General features: G+C 41.9%; 1 protein-coding gene across 8 annotated transcripts in view; it reads right to left on the bottom strand.

The window, feature by feature from the left end:
• NRXN3 (neurexin 3) overlaps positions 1 to 18144 on the bottom strand; it is a 1701263-nt gene that overhangs the window by 1217080 nt on the left and 466039 nt on the right. For all 8 annotated transcript variants that reach the window (XR_004479740.2, XM_033415363.2, XM_033415434.2 and 5 more), the window contains exons 5-6: positions 5924 to 6225; positions 63 to 224 (exon numbers count right to left, since the gene is read on the bottom strand). Coding sequence is in view for 7 of the 8 variants with exons in the window: in XM_033415363.2 (XP_033271254.1) it covers positions 63 to 224; positions 5924 to 6225 (464 nt within the window). In the remaining variant the exon portion in view is untranslated. The remainder of the gene's footprint in view (positions 1 to 62; positions 225 to 5923; positions 6226 to 18144) is intronic.

Here is an 18144-nt window from a genome sequence, read left to right as displayed (position 1 = left end):
GAACTGAAAATTTCATTTGTTCTTAGACAGTCAGTGCATTAAATGGAATGGGTGAACCTTACCTCTTTAAGGCAGCCCATGAAGTTGTTGCTGACGGGTGAGCCTGGCAAGTCAGCGGTGCTTGGGCTTCCTCCCACATAGAAGAAGTCATCTGAGCCCAGCATGGTGTAGTCCTCTTGAGTGTAGCCAGTCGTGGTAAGGATGCCATCCACAGAGATTGTCACCTGGTGGAGGGACATAGGGACAAAAAAAAAATCCCAACAGTGACCTTACAGTCCTATCAAAATCCAGGGGCTTCCCCTACCAGTGGCATCACTTTCATTAAGATTTGGGTGAGGTATTCTCTCTAATTTGGATTGCTTTTTGGTATGTGCAGCCAAGTTCCATTTTCTGGTCTGCCTCCCTGCGGCCCAAGCCTCCAGTGTCTCCCTGCAGACTCCTGGGAGAGTTCTTCCGGAACTGCCAAGCTGAGCAACTCGCTCTACCCATTGCCCTCTTCACTCAGTCAGGCTAGAAAATGGAACTATCCTCAGACGTCTCAGTTCATTGGTAAAATGAGCATTTACTTTTGAAAGATTGTCATTTATAGTGGTCGTGAGAAACAGCAAAGGAGATGTTTGACAATGGGGTTTGTTAGGGGGTTGGTCTTTGGTTGTTGATGGTTTTTTTCTTTTTCTTTTCTTTTCCTTTTTTTATTTGTTTCTTTTTGGGCTCACACCACGCTGACAAACATGCATTCAGGGAGGGAAGGAAAAGGGTCTTGATTTTGATGAGTCACGGGTGATACATGCCACGGACTACCCAGGACACCAACCCCTGTCCTCCCTTGTGTGCCATCACCACCAGCCAGAGAAGAAATGATCCAAACCAAAAAAGGCAACGCTAACAAAAAGAATGATGAGGCATAATAGCCAAAATAATAACAATGCCCACAGGAAATAGACGGCACCCATACACCCAACATCCATGAAAGGAGCAGAGGGCACAGAGAAGAGATGGGGCCTCGAAGCGTGCACACACCGTACACTGACACACCCATGCGAAAACCATCTGGAGCCAAGAGAGAAGGCAGAAGAATAAAGGGAGGGAAGTGGGACAAGGGTGAAGAGCACTAAAGAAGAGAATCAAAATCCACTTCACACTTACATGCACTAAACCAACTGAAAAACAAGATGGGAGTGAAAAGAAGAACACACACTCAAAACTAAAGGGTAGTCTTTCCCCCGCCTGCCACCCTCCCTTACTAACAAAAAAGAAAAGAAAAAGTCCAAACCCAACCCCAAAATATATGAAGGGTGAGAGGAGCATGAAGAAGCATGGAGACAAAAGAGAGAGAGAGGAGAACGTGGAGTGGGGTTGATGACTGGTAGGTTGTTAGTACTGAGGAGGAAAACAAGGGAACAGATTCTGATGCCCATGGGGAAATTCACGAGACAGGAACATGCCATGCAGAGTTTGTACGGAGAACACAAATTGGCACAGCTCCCTTTGGCCAAGGTGGGAAGTACGGTGAAAGGAGGGAAAGGAAGAATACAGGAAGTCGAGTACTTTCCTCCTCAGATCACCTGTGGCAGCCGTGGCCACACAAAAGGGAAAGAAAAAAGGGATTCGGGAGTGGGGAAGGGGGAAAAGAAAGGAGGACGAGTGAGGGGTAGGAAGACACGGAGAGAAGAAAGTCCTCAATAGAAATCTCTGTTGTCCCTAGTCGATAACTTGGAACTCGCAAAATAAGAAAACAAAACAAAACGAATTTAGCTCAACAAAGAACATTTCTTTAAAAAAAACTTTTTTTTAGGAAAAAAAAATTACAAAGTAGAGAAAAGGAAAACTGTCCCAACCAAACTCATCCAAATATTGTCAGGACAGGTGCATCCCCTTCCATTTTCTTCTTAAAGAAAAAGAAAGGCTCGTATTTAATTCAACAGAAAATTTTAAAAGAAGAAACAACTCTAAAGAGGATAAAAGGGGGGTTTGGGGAGGAAAAGGGGGGCAACACACGGCAAACCCAAAAAAAGAGACAATAAGAATGATATCTACCAGACAATGTAGTTTGTTTACCATAGCGTGTCCGATGCCTGAGTGCTTTGCGGAAAAGGGGGAAGAAAGGAAATTAAAAATTGTGAACAGAACGATTGTTAATTAAAAAAACTAAAAACAAAGATGAGTCGTTAGGGTGTTAGTACATTCGTCGGTTAGTAAAATGACACATTGCATGAATGATCTTGTGTTAGTTTTTCAAAAAAAAGGCACCCGACACAGAAAAAGAGAGTGGGGGAAGACAATGAGACCAAGACTCTATGGAAAACCTGGGGACCTGGGGCACAGCCAGGAAAGGAGCTGCAGTCCACCTTGTCTTTGTAACTCCCCTCTTCTCCCAAACACACTCAGACCAGACCTCACCCCAGTCAGAATTAGCATCATACTTACTTTCCAAGAGCTGTTCTGAAAGAACACCGCCCTGCTCCCTTCCCACCCTCTAGCACAAACACAATCCATCTGTCCTGAAAGAAAAGACCCCCAAGGTTTATCGTTCCACACATAGATAAATCGAGAGAGCTGAAATACCAATACTTTGGGGATTGCTTTTTCACATCTGACTCTGATTACATGCATGGACAATCATGATTTTCTCCTAGGACAAAAAGATCTTAAAACATTTACAGATCACATCTAGCACAGGAAGGCTACGTATGTAGTTTACTCTGGGTTTCCATGGGTAATTTAAAGATCCACGACCCCCTTGATTTTGTGGATTTGTGCAGCAGGAGGGCAACTTTCTCCTCTTTCCTGTTCTCTCAGGTTTAAATAACTGTGTCGTTAGAATGCATCAAAAGAGTTGGAGTCTCCTTCACTAGCCAGTAATGTTACTTTGTTTACTTTGCCAGAATGTCTCCTGTTAGAATCACTCTCCCCTCATTCCTCTTTAAGAATGCTTTTCAAGCTTTTAAGCAATTTCTTGCTTGGATAGCAGAGAGAACTGGCAGGTTAAACATGATTAGAGAAGCCCTACAATTAGTCTTTTCTTCGCTGTTTTCAAATGTTAAATTGCCAACACACCATGAGCTGGGAGGCTGGAAGGCTAGAAGATGGTTAACCCCAGTTTTGTGTTTGCGGTTTGACTAAAGTGGCATATAAAAGTAAAGCACTTCCTGTGATGGCCATGACCGTGGACTCAGGTCCTGGTTATAATTTAGAACAGATAATCCACGTTCCCTCCATTAATCAGAACCCCCAATAAAGTACCTGACCTTGGTCTGACTTGGCCCAAAAGCAGAACCGTAGCAGATGACCAAAAAGGAAGAAAGGGGGAAAGTTCTGCTCCATTTGGTAAGGAAACCCCGAGTAAGCTTTCCTCAGATGAATCTTTACCACAGAAGCCATTCAACCTTACCAAAAGAGTAGGCGAGACTGCCACCAGCTTATTGTCAAATATTTATGAAGTGATTTACAGTTTAACTGAAATAGACAGGGGCTTCCCACCCCTTCAAATGTATCCTAGGGAACTCAAAAAGATGTTATAAATGTACTTTTAATGGGAAAAATAATAATCTTAGCTGACTCAGGGTTGAAAGGATTGTATTTGCAAAATCAACTCTGCTTTTCTGAGATTTTTTTCCTCTTTCAATAAATTGCATTTGGATGCAAAATTCAGTGCAGATTCCGATGAGGTCCAATTTTAGGTGCATTTTCTCTAAAAGATTCATACTCCTTCTGCCGAGAAATGCCCCCAACACCCTAGGGCCTCAGTAGCCTTGTCGTGAGAGCTCTACTTAGCTGCATCCATGGGGACAGACAGAGGCAGTCACCTTTGAAAGAATCCTCAGCATGTAAATCACGTGCACGTCCCAGCGAGTCTAGCACCCAGACCATGGATGAGCTCATAATCCTTCTGGAACATAAGGTGCTCTGCATATCTAGCCACCACACGTGGAGGACTGTAATCACCATCTCACAAATGGAAACCGTGGTGTGGAAAGGTTAAATGCTGTGTCCAAGGGCACAGAGAGGAGTCGGGTCTTAGAACTTGGACGAGAAACCCTATAGTGTTGCCTTCCTCTGCTTGTTCAGACTAACTCAGCACAACCAATATTTGAATTACAGTTTGGTTCATCCCCATTTCAGTGTAAAGGACTGAATTAGGGCCCAACTCTATTTTAGAAAAGTGTTTTTAGTGGAAATGAAAGTGAGCCTTTTCCGGCTAATTGGAATCGTTCTAGAACGGCAAAGAAGCATGTGGGGTGGGAGAGAGCAAGAGAGAAACAGACTGGCTGGTGAGAACCACAACCTGATTCCGCTCCCCAGTACGTGAAAATCCCCCCTTAACTGACTAATGGCAGAAGGGTATTACTGTGCAACTGCCAGTCAAAACCGACAAAAGGTCATATTCTCCTTTTTGGTCTAGTCTCTGCTACTCAAACCTTTCAAGCCCTTCTATGTTAGCAAATGAAAATTTGATGTGGGCTCTTTTGGCCGCTGAGGGGGACTCTCCTGTAAGTACAGGTGGGGAATGATGAAAGGAAGCAACAGGATTCTTTGGCCTTGCAGGAAAAACACAGAACGGTGATTCAAAAATGTTCGACCTGTGTGTATGAAGATGACGGGGGATTCTAACTCTTAGGATTTGGCAACTTCATCACAGATAGAATAGCATCTCCATCCACGGGGCTTCCTTGACATGCTTAAGTGTGGAAGTGGGTATTTCGAATATTGTGTGCCTCCAATGTGGAGGAGCCTTCTCCCTTTACTGAGCATTATTAAGGAGTTACACTTTTATCAAACAGAAAACATAGGCAAACACCTGTCAGTTCTCATGCTTTCATGTTTACATTAGGAGGCATTAAATCAATCACACTGCAGAAGAAAATTTGATAAGCACCTTCTGGAAATTTACATAATGCTTTCTGATTTAATAAAGGATGAATGCTGTCCCACTGAGTTTAATGACAAATTCACAAGTAGAAAATCCAAGTGAAAACAGAACCTGGAAAAGGCAGTCTCAGAACAGACCTTGACTTTTACAGGAAGTGTTTGTAATTTTTTCCTGATGTGGGCTGGTGAGGTATTCTTACTGTTGTTATTGTTATCACTATTATTAGTTATGAAATGGAAAACAACTTCACTGGGCTAAGGCTTTCTGAGAGTGTTGTCACCTGACGGAGTTGCCTGCTTAGAATCAGCAAGCGATGGGAGTTCTCAAGCACGTACAGAACCAGGAAAGGCTGCTCCAAAGTTGACTTTTTTATGTGGGTCCTTCCACTTTCCAGGCCTCCTAGTCAACTGAAGAGTGTCAGAGGTAGAGACAGGGGCAATAAAGTACACCACAACACCAAGGAACAGAGAAACAAAGGAATTCAGAAAGATCGCAGCTAATTCACTCCAAGGCTAGAGGTTAACACAACGACCCAACAGAAAGAATAAAAGTGGACAAGGGGTTGGTAAATTAAAAGGAAGAGAAAAAGAAAGACTTCTTCTGGAAGGCATTAAAATTATGGCATCATGGCCATGGCTAACTTAATTAAAAAGAAAAACATATATTCAAAGAATGAGAAAAATCTACCAAGCTGCGGAAACAAAACGCTCTCCCTAATTGATTTAGCAATAGCACAATATTCAAAGGTAATCAAGGAAATGATACAAAGAAAAGCAAAACAAAAGGAAAGTATTTATAACTTTTATCTATACAACTGAATTTTTTTTCTTAAATAACAAGCACAAATGGAAAATTGAAGTAAGAGAAGAAACATATTTTAATAATTATCCTTGTGAAATTGTAAAGGCTGGGAGAAAGTTTGACTTCGACATATCCAAACCCATAGGGTATCTCTACCCCTCTCCATGTAACCTAACCCGCCACCTACTTCACAGACTTCCTCCCCAGCCACCTAAGAGGAGCCTCTGGGCACTCTCTCCCCTCAGCCATTACCTGCCGGAGGTTGCGTGTCACTTTGACATCATGCCAGGCGTTGTCATTGAATTTTCCATTCACTGGCTCCACAATGGCCTCAAAGGCCCCAGACCCCAGGTTAATGACCAAGGAGACTGCGCCATCCTTCAGAGCCAGGTTGACATAGTCAGCCGACTTGCCCGTGTGCAGGATGAGCCCGTTCCGCTGCCAGGTCTTAAAGGACAGGGTGATTTCATCACTGCTGCTCTGGATTGGGTTCTGAGACAGGTCGTAGCACAGGTACTCTGAACCTCGGAAAGTGGCCACATTCTCCTCTCGAGCTACAGAGAAAGAAAAGGGGAAAGCAATCAACACTTGACTGGCATGAGCCAGGTCTATGCAAATACCAAACAGAACACACACGCACGCACGCACACACACACACACACGCACACACGTACATGCACACACACGCACACAGGGCAGTGTCCCTGCCAGAGGCTTGATACCAGCACAACACCCCCTCCAACTATTCCACAAGACTCGTATCTAAGTACTAGGGAAACTAGCAGAGAAGGTAACTGCAGAGAAGTTATATGTCCACACAGGGGTAGAAGACTAACACGGTGGTGCAGGAAAGCTTGCTACCTTTCCTTCAAATTTTCTCAGAGAAAAGCCTAAAGGGAAATTTCATGCAAAATGGTAAAGTGAGGTTTACTTGCTTTTGCATCAATATTGGCTTTTAAATGCTTGTAGAAGAGCTGGTTTAGAATGGATAATTAACTGTTCTGACAAAGGGTTCTTTAGCTCTAGGTACCTTTTATTGAACAATAACTAAAAATCAATTAGCCTGAAAGATTTGGCTCTAATTTCCATCCATTAATAACCCAGCTAACTTTGGTTTCCATGGTAGAGTCCTGTGCCCAGTGGAACGTGACTGGGTTTTTAAATAGGAGGTTGGACCTGAGGAAATGATTGAGCAGATGAGGAAAAGGGAACAGAATGGAATTTGGTAATATGTTTTGATAAGACAACAATACTTCCCTTAAAGTCAAAGGGACCTCTGCCCTAGAGGTCTCCTGTTTGAGATGGCCTGGTCTGACCACCCTACAGAACATCTCTCTCCATAGGACCAGGGGTCCACAGAGCCAACATGGCATTCCACTGGGACTCATACTCTCTTTCAAGACCATATTTGAGATCCTGGGGTCCTGTAATTCCCTACCCAAAGAGCCCCAAGTCTGTTTCCAGGGGTTGTGCAATCCTCCTTCCTGGATCCATTTTCTGAAGGCAAATCATGCTATCAGTGTTTATACCTCAAGGTCTGAGGGCTAGCCCTGGGGGACTGTTTGCACAGGTTTGGACAGAGCTTTGCCATGTGGGTCGAGGCATCCACGTGCATTTATACCAGACCTCTGTGATACAGGATGGAGCTGAATGTGGGCAGAGGAAGGGGAAAGGCCACAGGCTGAGGACCAGAGGGGCTGGCTCTCCCTGTGTTGGTATTTCCCAATGCACAACTCCTAGGAATCCAAAAACTCTAAGTGAGAACCTGACTTAACCAGGTAGTGTCAAAGATCTATTTTTCAAGGTTAAGAGAAAAGAATGTATTTTATTTAATTATTTGTTGATTTGATTTATAACATAGACACTCAGCATGTACACCTCCATTTGTCCTCTTGTCAGGCAGCCTCATTTAGAGAGTGGCCTACTTCGTATCAGTGTTGGTCAAAAGCACCTCCTCAATGAAAAGAAATAGGCGACAATACAAGTTTAGATATGCAGCTTCCCTTTAAAGAGGGGTGGCAGGGTCTGCAAAGTAAGGTTGAGGGGACTCTATTTTCCCTTCTAGACCTACACTTCCGCCTTAGTCACCAAAGCTTGTCCACATTAATTCATATCCTTATCGACCATCATAGTCCTTGGTAAGTTCCCTAAGTAAAATCAAATAAGCATTTTCTCATCATGAGGTAAAGGAGTCACTGTTACAACGTGAAGAGGTGACCACCCAACATATACTGTTGAATTCATTGTAGCATCACATCATTAAAACATGAGCCTTAACATCACACTCCAGAGAGTTAGAAGAGATTAAGTGTGTCCCATATCTTCCAGAGGGCCTCAAGGATGTGTGTACACCTACACATTTCTGTTTGCACACACACTGGTATAAGCAAAAGGGACTTGTCCACCTCTAGGGGACCAGTGTTGTTTTACACATATAAGTAGCGAGTACTACTCAGCACATAACCCATGCCAGACACATTTTACCAAAATTAGTTCCCCCAAAATCACAGAGCAGAAATTTGGCACTATCTGTATGTTTGAAACGGGTTCATCCATGCAATCCCCTACTGCCCTATTTTCACGATCTCTCATTTCTAAAGAAATGGTTTTGTTAAAATTCAACTGGACAAGCTCTTGTTCAGTAGACTGGACGTAACCCTGATTTAGAGCAGAAGATAGCAAATCAAATTCAGTTATCACCGCTAAGCTCTTTTCCTAACAAAGCAAATGTACACACAGCCAACTACTACGCCTGTCCTTGGCAACCCACATGGTGTATTAGTGGGAGTCTTCTATAAACATTTAAGCTATACCCTGTGTGCCCAGTGAACTGAGATAAATGAGCAAGGAAAGGAATGCCTCTAAGAGAAGCCTCAATTAATCACTGAGTACCCTTCAAAGGGGGAACGGCCTGACACAGAACAGCAAGGCACCAGGATATTATTTAAAGTGCTATGTGGTGCTTAATATTTTTTACATAATTAGACTAAGGAGTCTATCAAAATAATAAATTTTAGAGCTATAAAGGATTTTAGAGATTGCCTGATTTAACACCCTTATTTTATTAAGGAAGAAACTGATGACTAGGAATAAGTGAGTTGCCCAAGACCAGACAGTTAGTTCTACTCTGGACTTCTACTGCCTCTGGACTTTTCTCTAAATATCAGTTACCTTTTCTTTTGCCCATCATTCTGGATATAGCACATGCTCCTACTCTGCTTCTCAAAGGGCATGAATGATTCCACTGAACCATGTACTGACTTACAAACCATCACAAACCTTTAATAAACTGAGCCAGAGACCTATTCCTCCTACCCCATGTAAATCACACTTACTCACCAAAAGAAATGTTTCCCTTCCCTGCATCCCCACCCCCCGGAATCAGTGTGTTTAAAACAAAAGAACGTGTTTCATGTGGAAGGCCACAGAAGAAAAATGACATCATTAAGAGAAGAGGCTATCACAGTAAATAAATAACAAATAAAACCAATGTAGGAAAAAAGTTCATGTAAATCACATGTATATTTATGCTAATATCCATGCAAATTAATCAATGAAGATTTTATGTAGCCTTGAGAGTACATTCCTTTGCAAATATCTAATGAAAACCGCTGCAAGAGTTCACAACCTTCCCAATCTCTTCATTCAATGACGAATTTTCCCAGTTTACCCTTTCCCTTTCCCTGGGCTGGAGAAAAACACCAGAGCAGCATCACCCCAGATGCTGGCTGTCTCCTTCACATGTCAACAAACAATAGACCACTGAAAGCTACTCTCTGAATCGTGTGCTAGATAAGCAAAATCATATCATTTTTAATTCATAGGACACCTTCCTCCTGATTGTTACAGGAAGGAGAGGCATTGGCAGTGCATGACCCAGTCTTTAAAAGAGCAAATAAGGGGCTTGCAAGAAGAAAGAGAGAGGACCTTGAAGAAATTCTTCCTTTGTATACTCTCACAACTGACATTTTTCTCCTAAGGTCCCAATCTGTCTTAATTTCCTTCCAGTGGCTAAAGCTCGAGCATTCTCTTGTCACCTTGAAAACCATACCAAGTTGATAGTGAACATAACTAAAAGGTGCAAAACCAAATAGTGACAAACACATTTCTAAGCCCACTCAATTCTCCAAACTCTCCATTAGAAAAATGTAAGACCGCCCCAAATCTGTTTTCTATACTGAGTGTTTCCACTGAGAAGGAGGTTGAAGAGACAATTCAGTCACCTTGTATGTATTCAGGCTAAATAGGTAGAGAAAATGCATGCAGGGGATTATGTAACACAGTAACACACAAGAGCTTAGCATAAAGCTACAGCCTGGCAAAAGGGGAGGCACTGACATGGCTAATGGACTGTTTAGATTCACTTAGATTATATCACCCCAAAGTTTACAATCAATTGCATAAGCATTAAAATAAAAATGTTACTCTCACTGCATGAAAAGCAGAGCTCAACCCTGTATGACAACAAACCGTTTACCCATTATTTGTAAGTGTCCAATTGATTAAACACTAGATGCAATCGAGATAAGTATAACTCAAGGTTTTGAATCAGTGTGTATAAGACATAAAGCACTGATCTTTCAAATGGCTTGTTAATCCAAGTACTGATATGTACGTCGCATTAACAAGCATTTATTCAGTCCTATTTTCCACTCTCTCCCAAAAAACACCCAACTACTGATTTATGTAATAATTCTATTTCTCTGAAAAATTCCAAAACAGATTAAAATATTCTGTGTCATTTTTTGATTACTATACAACCTAAGAAGTATGAAGAAATGCATAACACTGTTGACTTGGGCCTGTGGTTCCTGATAGCCTGGTGCCTTAGGCTGTGAGATCAAGGAATCTGGACCTTACTCTGAAGGTTCTGAGGAATGACTGCATAATTTTACTGAGAGGATGAAGGGTCAGATTTGTATTTTTAAAATACAAGATTATGCAGCCCAACTTCTGCTGGGTTGAGAGTGAACTGGAAAGAAATGAGAGCTGAAGGCAGAGAGCCCAGTTAAAAGAAGAGAACGCATATGAACCACTTCTCCAGGGGGTGCCTGAAACTGGCTCAACCTGAATGTTGATATAACCCAGTGAGATTTGCATTTCATTGGGCAAGAACGGAAGCAAAAGTTCCTAGAAGAGACGACCTAAGGAACTGAGAGGCAGACATTCTGGAAAACCAGAATAGGATACTTAAGATCCAAATGCAACCAAGGAAAACCAAGGGCCAGAGGTAAAAATTGAGGACAAGGACACAGCACTAGGCATGAAAGGGCTCAGGTGAGAACAGGTCAGGAATGGGTAAAGGATTCTATTCACAGTTTTTAAAATATCATATATTTCCAAATGCTCAAATGCCTTCTTAATTGTTGTTTGTATTCCCTCAACACTCTGTGAGGTCACTTTGCTATGATTATATTAATGTAAGGAAGAGGGGGCACACAGTTTACATAGGGCATCCAAGGAGCTTGGAAGCATTTAGGCCAGTTCCAAACCCTTAGCCCACTGATTCTCAGTCCATTGCTTTTGCCACCACATCACACCACCTCGCCAGGAGCTCAAATTCTCAGGGAATAGGTACCTAGGACCCTGTATCTGACCTCCTGTAACTGCATGAAGTTCCATGTGTCAAAAGGAGAAACCACTGACAATGACAGGTAAGAGCCCACTCAGGCAACAGGAGCCCACGCAGGGGCATCAGGGAGTGGGGCTGGCTCTATTCCAAAATTCCCTAGTAGCAGGTTGGAAAAAGTCAAACTGAGATCACACTCTTCACCGTCATCAGACAGAGAGCCCAAGAAATGGAATTTTTAGGTACCCCTTAGCAGAGCCTATGAAAATGCCAACCCCTCTGGAGTGGCTGCAGGCACTGGTCCTGAGCAGAACACCTGCTGTTCTCTAGAAAGGGAGGGGGAGCCAGCTTCTGAGGACGCGCCCCAGAGACAGAGGCAAAACTGTTCTCATCTTTGAATCATTTGTCCTTCAACTGGCCTCCGCAGCAGCACGGTACTTTAGTCTGTACCAATGCAAAGATAACCCTGGTTGGCCATCCTGGCCAGCCCGCCCTGGAGCTAATGAGGCACAAAAACACGAGCTACTGCTGCCCTCCCTGCCAGACAAAGGGATGTCCTACGGTCCTGGGGCTGGCCCGCTGACTCCCTTCCTCTGATCCACAAATTCAGGAGGGACAGCACTGTCCCTCCTCCGTTGGTGCAGCTGCAATGTGAGGTTTCAGGTTCTTAAGTTGTAAACTAACATATCACCCAATTCTACGCAGGCAAAGAAGCCATGATGATGATGGGAGAAGCACAAGCCCAAGGCAAGGGGTACACAAAGCAGAAATAAACTTTTTGAGACGGCCACAGTTCCACAGTTGTTCTACTCATTCCCACAGGGACCACATATCCACTCAATTCTGAAAGTCGCCTTGAGCTACAACACCAATTTGGGTTGTTTGCTGGCAAAGGAACAAGTTAAGGCAAATGTGAGTTTGTTCTTGCACAATTCTGTTTTCTTTCCATGCAACCTGCTAAGAATGCAACATCCAGAACAATTTCCACCTCTAAAGTCTTCTTACAAGCTATGTGTAGACAAGACACCCAAGTTAGCTGTTGGGCTGTGAGATTATCGTATTTGCAAAAATGAGGGAAAAACAGAAATCTTTTTACTACATGGAATTCTATTATACATCATCTAAGGACATTTCCTGCTAGAATTAGGGAAGGAACACACTGAGTAAAAAAGGAAAAAGACTGCACAAGTGACTACACTCTTGCTTCTTCCTGTCCCATTTCCCTTACAATGTATTTTAAGGCCAAAGAAAGCATTTGAATAGATCAAACTGCAAAGCCATCCCCCAAGGAGAAACAATGAACCTTTACATGCCACATCCCATCATACAGGTATTTTAAAAGCAGAGTGTACCAGCAGACAGCAAATTGTGTCGTTATGAGTGATCCTGCACTACAAAAGAAAACACACAGGAAATCTGACCTCCTAAGGCCATTTCCAACCCTTATCCTCAGACTCTGTAGGAAAGATGCAGCAGAGAAATAAGTGGACTTTTCCACGCTGCCCTGGTCACTCACTAGCCGGCAGATGCTTCTTGAGAGTGATGAGAAAGAAAATAGTAAATCAAGTTGTCACTTGGGAAAAAAAACAGCCAGCACCCTGGCGAGGGAAGCTGCCTCGAGTCCACAAAAGAATGGCCTGGAAAATCATGCTTCACTGAAACCACTAGAAAGCTAATGGTATCCTAAAGACTGCATTGCTCTCAATTGTATTACAATAAAAGTTAAAATTTCTGTTCATTCATTTAAGGAATAAGTATTTCCAGGTGCCTACTATGCACCAGGTGATGTGTCCAGTGTTGAATGCACTTGAACCACCCAGGAACATGCTGAGTAGGAATAATTAGCTGACATTTTACTGAAGAAGAGAAATTATAAATCTAAAAAAACCTCAAATGCTTACTAAGCGCCAAATCCTGACATGGACTCACATTAAACAGGGCATCCTCCTGTAGCTCAGAGTGTAGTGGAAATGTGGACTTGATTACATGGAATTTAATAATAAGGCTTTGAACTGGACAGACCTAGGTTTGATATCCGGCTCTGGAACTTACCTAACTCTATGGAACCTTGGCTTATTACTTAACTTCTCTAATAGCTAGTTTCCTAATCTATAGAATGAGCATAACCATAGTCTATATTTCATAGAGTTACTGTGAGACATGAATCAGATAAAGTTCCTGGCCCAGTTCCCAGCCACAGACGTGTTAGCTGTTGCTGTTGTTGTTGAGAATGCACATATAAACAAGCGATTACAAGTGCAATAAATGTTTCATAGGTGATACAGGCACACAGAAGAAGGAATAACTGACCCTGGGTGTTAGGGAAGGCTCCATACAGGAGGTCAAACTTAATCTGGGTCTTGAAGTATGAGTAAGAGTTCACCATACAAAAGGAGGGATGAAGTTCTAGTTAAAATAAACAATGTATTCACTGGTGTGATCATTAGAAAAGCACGGGGTGTCCAGGGGATGGTATGAAGTTCAATGTGGCTAAAGTAGCAGGCATGTGAGACTCAAGGTGCAGGTTGGAGTCTTATGTGTCATATTCTTGGGGCTCTGGGGATGGAGAACCAGCATAGGAGAACTTCGGCTTGTGAGTGGCACAATTATACTTGTATTGTATCAGGGGTCCAGTGGGTGGACTAAAGGCTAGAGAGGTAAAGAGGAATCCAGGAGACATCTCCAAGGTGGAATAGAGATTGCTAAGAAACCCTGGCCTGAGGCAACTGTGCTACATCTGCCTGCCCACTTATAATAATTTATGCAATATGTTGTACATTTTGTTTCCCATAACCACCAAATCTATATGAGTCAAACTGTAATTATGCTTCTTTTACTATCGGCTTCTCATTTTAATTGTGGGTCAGTCAATCAGACAATCGTTAAACACAAATGCTGCAGTCTTATCCTGTAGAGGGAATTCCATTTCCCTACATCCACGACTTCAGGAAAGCATTTCCTCCCCACCCTCCAGAAGGGGGTCATTTGGAGTAACACTTTGACCTTCTCTCACTTACTCATTCACCCGCTCCAATGAAAGAAGTAATTCACCTCCTTGGTGATATAATAAGGGTCTGACACGCAGAGGTCCACATTTCTTATTTAGGTAATCACTGTTTCCATATGACTTGCCTTTCTCTTCCCTTCAGCTCTGCCCTTCCTACAAGGATTGTGAGTTCTCCTATAGGCTGCCCCATGCAGTGAAACCTATCAGAGCAGACTCTGCCCCTGCATAAGAAGGCCTTTGGTTTTCTAGCTCTTCTGCCTATGGCTGTGTGGCTGAGTTTAATTCAGGGGGAAAATTACTAGGAAGCCCAGTAGGACTGCAGATCAAAGCCACATTCTCTAACGCAGCTCTACCAGCAACAGAACTGATATCTGGATCCTTAATCTGACTGCCAATTTGAGTCTTGTGTCTGTTCCTCAATTAATTCAGAACATATGGTTGTCACTTGTCACCTCAGACAACCAGTCCTTGGACTGCTTTCACTCTGATTGGGAAGATAACAGACGTATCTGAAACTACATGAGGTCAATTATAAGTAAATATTATCAATTATATCAATAATTTTAAAGCCAGCTTTGTGCCACAGTGTTACTAAAACACATTTCTTAAAGTTACACCAAGGATATGGATGACTAGAATGGTGAAAATTTAACCAGGGTCGCCTTCCTGAAGATAAGTTTTAGATTGAGTTTTGATGTTTTTGAATAAAAAATTATAGAAAATACACACATCTGCAAACCTATATAACCTTTCACCTGTGGTCCAGTCCAAAAAGAATAATCTGCATGTTTATTTTTCTTCAACCAGCATCTTTTATCAAAGTTACAAAACAACTAAGGCAATTGTACTGGAGTACCTAATGGCTGGTTGTGAGACTATATTCTACAAAGTTGATGAGGACAAAAACATTCACTAGAAACACACAGCAGGAGAGGAGAGGAGAAGACTGCGATTTTGATAAAAACCAAATTAATAATAATGAAATATATCTACAGTGATCCTGCAGCAGGAAGCAGATCATCTGAAATGATTTTTTTTTTTTTTACAGTGGCACATACACTGACCCTAACTGAATACTCACTGTATTCACACATACTGTTCAGAAAGGAATATAAATGTCATAAAAGGTTCACAGAATCTGGTAAAACTCGAACAGATATTAAGATATTTAGAAGCAATACATAGATTTTTAAACCCATATGGACTTTTAAAATATTTATTTCTGTAAAATTTCTCTTTTCATCTGAGATGAAAACAAGTAAAAACTCCTTCGTAACTAATCATCACTGTAGCATCAGAAGAGACCTTGGAAGATGACCTAATATACCTCTTACCTCAATAAATCTACATTTAAATCATCTTGCTGGTGAAACTCTCCACCTTTAAGTATCCAAAGAAAACAAGATAATTTGGTGTTATGTGAAACTTCCTACAGACATTTCTGGAGCTCAAATGGTTCCTGGTCCAAAAAGAGGAAAGCATATTGAGAGACTGCCAGGCTCCATTTGGGTGATCAACAGGGACGTAAATATTTCCTTCATTCAGCCCAGGATATACAGAGAATAATGAGTAAAAACTGTGGGTAGCTAATAAACTTTACCTCCACTAATTTAAACACACACACACACACACACACACATAATGATCACTAACCATTATATATTACAGTGCTATTCGTATGTAACAAGAATGGGAAAAAAAATCTACCCATCAACTTCAGGTAGTGTTTACTTCTGGGGAAGGAGAGAAGAAATGGAACCAGGGAGATATTCAAACAAGACTAAGTCTTTATAAAAGGATATAAGGCAAAAATGGCAAACAATTGAGATTTGTTCAATCTGGTCAACACCTAAGCCAATGTTTACAATATCCTCTACTACAGGTTTATACTCTTTTATGTTTGAAATTTAGCATTCATTTTTAAAAAGTTAAATCCCTGCAGATGATTCTGATAAAATACCTAATCAGCAAATAAATCTTAAACAATTCTCTTGTTATTTTACATGTAGATGTCAACTCCTTGACCATATCTTGTGAGCAGCAATTTTTCATACCTTTTCAAAATCTCCCACGTACCCCAAAATGTGTTAAATAAAGACCAAATTGAATTGAAATGAAGTTGAATTGATCGCAGTGACGCTAAAGTTACCAGTTCTCCTCCTGCCTTCCCCACTTCTTCTGGAGACCCACTGCTCAGTACCTCAGCATCCCAGAGTTCAGCCTGGCTTCACGGGGGGAAAGAGGAGAAATGCTGATGGAAGTGAGGGAAGAGAAGACACCTGTGTTTGCTGCCGTGTGAAAGCTCCACAGCAAATGCTGAGAGCGGGAGAAGGCTGGCTGAGGTCTGGGGGGTGTGACAAGCTTCTGCACAAGCCTCCCAATAGCAGAATAAAATCATCCCAGTTCTTTAAGAAAATCCCCACTGGGAAACCTGAATCTGTGCCCATCCCTCTGGCCTTCCCTGGCAGCAGGCAGCCCAGCCCTCCTTTGTTAGCACTGAGGGCTCTAGCCTGCAAGTCTAGACAGAGTGGCTGGTTAAAAGGCCCTGGAGTCAATGCCTGGACAAGATCAATAAGGCTTTTTATGACACAATGAAAACTTTCTATTTTGTTAAATGCAGCTAATCTACCATTTCTGCAGTACCCTTAAAGCTTTCAGTGCTGAGCACTCAAGCCATGGTGATTAAAACCCTGTTTAGAGACACAACTGGGGAACTTGGCCAATGCAGAGGTACAAATCCTAGAGACGTGGGCTGCGTCTTCTTTTATGGCGAGGTATGCATTTCCTTTACCTCCCACAGAAATAAGCGTGCCAGTGAGATGGGGCTGATTCTGCCCAAAATTAAAACCGCCCCATTCCAGGGCTCTCAAGAAGGGACTGATGATGCCCACAGTCCTACGTAATTAAACAAAGGGGTCTGAATCTGGGGATGGATGAGGATGGGGGATGCTAAAAGGGGTAGAGAGGGAAAGTTCTCTAAAATGGAGGCAGACTTACAAATCAGTGACTTAATTTAAGAAGCCTTAAATAAAGGAGAAAACCTTCAGTGATTGCAAATTCAGTTATAGAACTAAATAGAACTAGAATAAAGTGTTTATTTCATTTTCATCATTTCTTCACCTCAGACTATTAGCAGAGTATTTTAACAGAAGATTTTTTGTGCCATAGTATAAAAAGGACAGGAAATTAACATTTATTGAACGTGTATTATGCTCTGGGCTTTAATCTAGAGAGGGTCTGAATACACAAACACTATACACGTAGTATTTGACAAGAATTAACCAAGACCTGTCTTGGTGATTTGAGCTACAAGAATTCAAAATACTAACCACCAGAACCAATGTATTATTAATAGAAATAACATATATGTGTTCATATGTTATCTGAAAGGAGAGTTTTTTTATTAGGATACTTGGTATGTGTCTTATTTAACTCTCACAAAAGCCCTGTGAAATAAAGTTTTACTAGACCCATTTCACAGATGATAAAACTGACATTCACAAGGGGTGAAATACATGTACAACACCATGGCTAGTAAGAAGCAGATTCAAAATACACAGCAAGGTCAACCTCTAAACACTGTATGCTTTCCATTAGAACATGCTGCCTCCTATAAGGGTTGGGTATCTTTTCCAAAGACCTCTGTCAACAGTATTCCTGTGGGAGAGGAACTATTAATTTAAACACGCACATGCACATGCACGCGTGCGTGCGTGCACACACATACACTTGCATAGCATGTCATATTTTCCAAACTGCTTTCACATACATTATCTAATTTTGTAAAGCATCCTTCTGCAGCTTTTATAGGAACCTCTATCTGCTCAACAAGGGTAGATTTTCAGCAAACATTTAGATATATTAACCACATACACTGGATATGAATATAGACCATTA

This window comes from Orcinus orca, chromosome 2 (assembly GCF_937001465.1).
Source record: "Orcinus orca chromosome 2, mOrcOrc1.1, whole genome shotgun sequence".
Taxonomy (NCBI): domain Eukaryota; kingdom Metazoa; phylum Chordata; class Mammalia; order Artiodactyla; family Delphinidae; genus Orcinus; species Orcinus orca.
This window is presented reverse-complemented; position numbering and strand designations above follow the sequence as displayed.